This window comes from Alligator sinensis, unplaced genomic scaffold (genome assembly GCF_000455745.1).
Source record: "Alligator sinensis unplaced genomic scaffold, ASM45574v1 scaffold2076_1, whole genome shotgun sequence".
Classification (NCBI taxonomy): Eukaryota; Metazoa; Chordata; order Crocodylia; family Alligatoridae; genus Alligator; species Alligator sinensis.
The window spans coordinates 87,855-91,492 of NW_005843434.1; the positions used below are offsets into that span (position 1 = coordinate 87,855).

Here is a 3,638-nt window from a genome sequence, read left to right on the forward strand (position 1 = left end):
AGCCATGGAGCAAAAGAAAGTTATCAGAAGTAACTTCAAAACTAGTGAAGGACAGTTGACATAAATGACCTAATCAGGTAAAGAAATAAGGTAATTCAAAAGAGAACAGGGTCAGACTGCTTGAGGAGTACAGTGCAGCAGCAGAGTGCAAGTAAATTGTTATTGCCATAAAGCCACTGTCTGTGTTTAGTTCATGGCTTTTAGTGAACACTAAAGTTATGATTTTTTGTTCCCAGCCCTACCTTCTCAAGGTATTTTTTTAGATTTCCCTTGAGTACAGGAATTGTGAGGTCAGAAGTAAGGGTGGTTGCTCTGTGAAAAGTTGTCGCCCACTGGTGATTACGTTTTTCTGTCCTTTATCATTTTTCTTTCAGAGTTCATTCTAGAGCATAGTTATAGTCAAGCTGTACCCACATCATTTCCATGAGAGCATTTAGTGCATTGCATAAGATGTATCACATTCTGTGATAGACATGTGTTGGGCCCATGGACTCCAATGGCTTCATTGTGGGGTGTGCTGGCAGGTTTTGCGTTTGCTGTTTAGTCAGGGTAAAGTTCTTAGTGTTTATAGATCAGTGGGAAATTTGCTTCTGATGCTGAGTTGGGTGACATTTGGAGGTTGTTTGAAGGCCAAGCATGGGGGAGTTGGTAATATTTCTCTCAAGATTTGGTCCTCTTTGAGGATTAAGCTATAATTCTTTCATGATCCTCGTTATAGAATCCAGCATGGAAAGGTATGTGACAACCAGAGATGTGTGGCCAGTGGGGGGTTTCTTTTTGCACTGTAGTTAGTATGTATGGGGTATTTGGTTGGCTAGTTTGAAGATATGGTCAGATGTTCTACTAGAGCAGTGGTTTTCAACCTGTGGTCTGTGTCTAAGGGGTCTGCAAAAATGACTATGATCAATCAAAAGTATGCTAATACCCACAATTACAATTCAAAGAGGTCCACACCTCCATTTGAAGTTTCCAAAACTGTCTGCATCTCAATGCAAACATTTTTAGGGGTCTTCAAACAAAAAAAGGTTGAAAACCACTGTACTAGCATGTCCTTGCTGGGTAACAGTTTTAGGATACTGAGGTGGATGTCACAAATGATTCCCTTGGAGCAGATGCAGTGGTAGCTGAGAGTATGGATTACACCTTTCTTGTTGTGCTTAGGATAATTGCTGGGTTTATGTAGGTGAGGGGAGTGCTCTATTGTTTTTTTGGGGAGGGAGGGGGTTGGGATGGGGGTGGTTTATATAATAGCTTAGAGGATACCATTGTGAATGGGTTCATGGCATCTAGAAAGCTGATGTTAGTGTAAGAGTATTCCAGAGAGAATTTGATAGGGGGATGGTAATTGTTGAAGCTGCGTTAGAAATTAATGAGTGAGTCAAGGAGTTCAGTCCAAACAATGAACATGACATCTGTGTTGTAGATATAGTGCAGGTTTAATGACGCAGTTTTCTAAAAGGTTCATGAAGAGGCTGGCATATTAAGAGCTATCTCTATGCCTGCCCATTGGCTGGAGGAAGTGTTAGCTATTGGTGATTTGTGCAACATGTTGTGGTTGTAAATCTGAGTGTAGTCCATGTTGTTATAGGTATTTCAGGTAGTGTATACAGGTATTTCAGTAATGCCTTTATGATGCAGGGTATTAGCATGCAGGCTAGTGACATCCATGGTTGCAAGAATGGCCATCAGAGGAAAGTAGCTGGATTTTGTGGAGGAAGTCTATTGTGCCTTTTAGAAAACTAGCTCTTTGAGTGACAAGTGGTCATCATAGTTGAGGATGACTATGGCCCTGCCTTTATCCTCTGGTTTGATTGTTATTTCCATGAGGTCCAATAAAAGATATTAACAAAAAAAAAAAAAGGAAAAGAAAACTTACTTCTCACCTACTTTATGTAAACACTTTAGATGCCTACCATTAAACACTTAAATGCAAATTTTGGCCTGTGTTAAATGATTTTTCATAGGAGTTGAATGTACAAAGCATGCAGTGATTTCAGTGGAAGAGGAAAGTACCTACCATCATGCCTGCAAACCAACTCAGTTATTTAACTGGCCAAACATAGAAGACAGTGCCTAGCTGGTCATTGGGAGTAGGAACATTAGCAAGCAGGATTAAAAATCTGGAGCCATAAATGACTGAATTCCCTTCCTGTACTCAAGGGAAATCTAAAAAATTTACTGAAAATCATGATCCATGTTCATCACTAGGTCTCAATCCTGGAAGCCAGCGATCGCGTGGGAGGACGGATTGTGACCCATCGTCAGGCAGGAGAAGATTGGTATGTGGAGCTTGGACCAATGCGCTTGCCAAAGACCCACAGGTAACAGTTTCTTCTCCTTGGCCACAAAGTTGCCTTAGCAAAAGTGGGAGCAGTTTGAAGAATGCTGTTATGATTGGGGAAGTGATAAAGAAATATAGGAATTAAAGCCCAGATCCAAAAAGAGATTCAGATGCTACACTGGGTTCCAACCCTTGGGTGTCTACTTTTTTAGGCACCCAAGATGGAATTCTGTTTCTAGTTCTGCAATTAAATAGCAGTTTTTTAGGTGAGTGCACGCCAAAAAATGCTAGTTATGCACAGGTAGCAATTCTGTTACCCCTGCAGTGTGGAAAGATAAGTATGCACATGTGCACTTATGTGTCCACACTGCAAGGGTAATAGAATTGCTACATGTGCACATGCAAAGACTGAGCATGCTCAGTAAGCTACATGCTAGACAAGTACATGCATGGCTACATATGCATGCCCATTCTGGCTGTATACCTGTATTTAGATGAACAAAATGTAGCCAGCGGGAAACCCATGATTACCAGATGTTCGACTGCAGAGGAGGAGGGCAGGGCACTGCTGTGTTTTAGCCCTGATGCAATAGTTACAGTGCTCATCCAGGAAGCCAAAGACCAAGAATCTAGACTCCCCTCACCCAAAGGGATCTTTAAATTTGTATTGCTCTGACCACCCAGCATAATACACTAACCACCACACCACAGGTCAGGCAATATCCAGGTACTTTTTCAGCACTGGCCTCTTTTTTCTTTCCTTCCCTTTTCTGTGGTTAAGATTCCCTTTTCAGGGGGTATTCCTGTCCATTTGGGATTCACAACCCAAGAGTGTCTTGCTCTCATTTTAAAACACAACTCGAAGAGCTAGTGTTTTTTTCTTCTTCTCCACCCACATACATATTATTGGATAGCTCATTGGCTTAAAGATCTCACCAACAATGTGAGGGTCAGTGCCCCATTTGTCAACTGAATTAAACAAAACTTTGCAATTTTTTTTTCTGTTTCCCCACCCACTTCTTTTCCCCTTCTTCCTTTAAGTGTAGCTAAAAAAGAAAAATAACCCCAAAATTCAACCTGCAAAGAAAACCCAGGAACATGCCTTTCCCAGATTTCAATTTTTCTTTTTAAAAAAGGAAAAGTTCTAATGGAAAAAAAAATATCATTTAGGAAAAAAAATTATTTTCCATCAATAAATAAGTGGCTGAAAAAAAGTTTGATCATCTCTGCTCACTGCACTCAAATAAACCCCACTGACACAAACAGGAATCAAACTTGTGAGAGACTTAGGGTACATACAAGCCTCCCCATGACCAGACTATTTTTTAATGCCCAAACCAGGCAGACCCTCCCTGCT

General features: G+C 40.8%; 1 protein-coding gene across 1 annotated transcript in view; it reads left to right on the plus strand.

The window, feature by feature from the left end:
- Positions 1-3,638, plus strand: part of LOC102368180 (L-amino-acid oxidase-like) — a 16,369-nt gene that overhangs the window by 2,858 nt on the left and 9,873 nt on the right. The window contains exon 3 of the mRNA XM_006038697.3: positions 2,209-2,321. Within this exon, the coding sequence (XP_006038759.1) occupies positions 2,209-2,321 (113 nt within the window). The remainder of the gene's footprint in view (positions 1-2,208; positions 2,322-3,638) is intronic.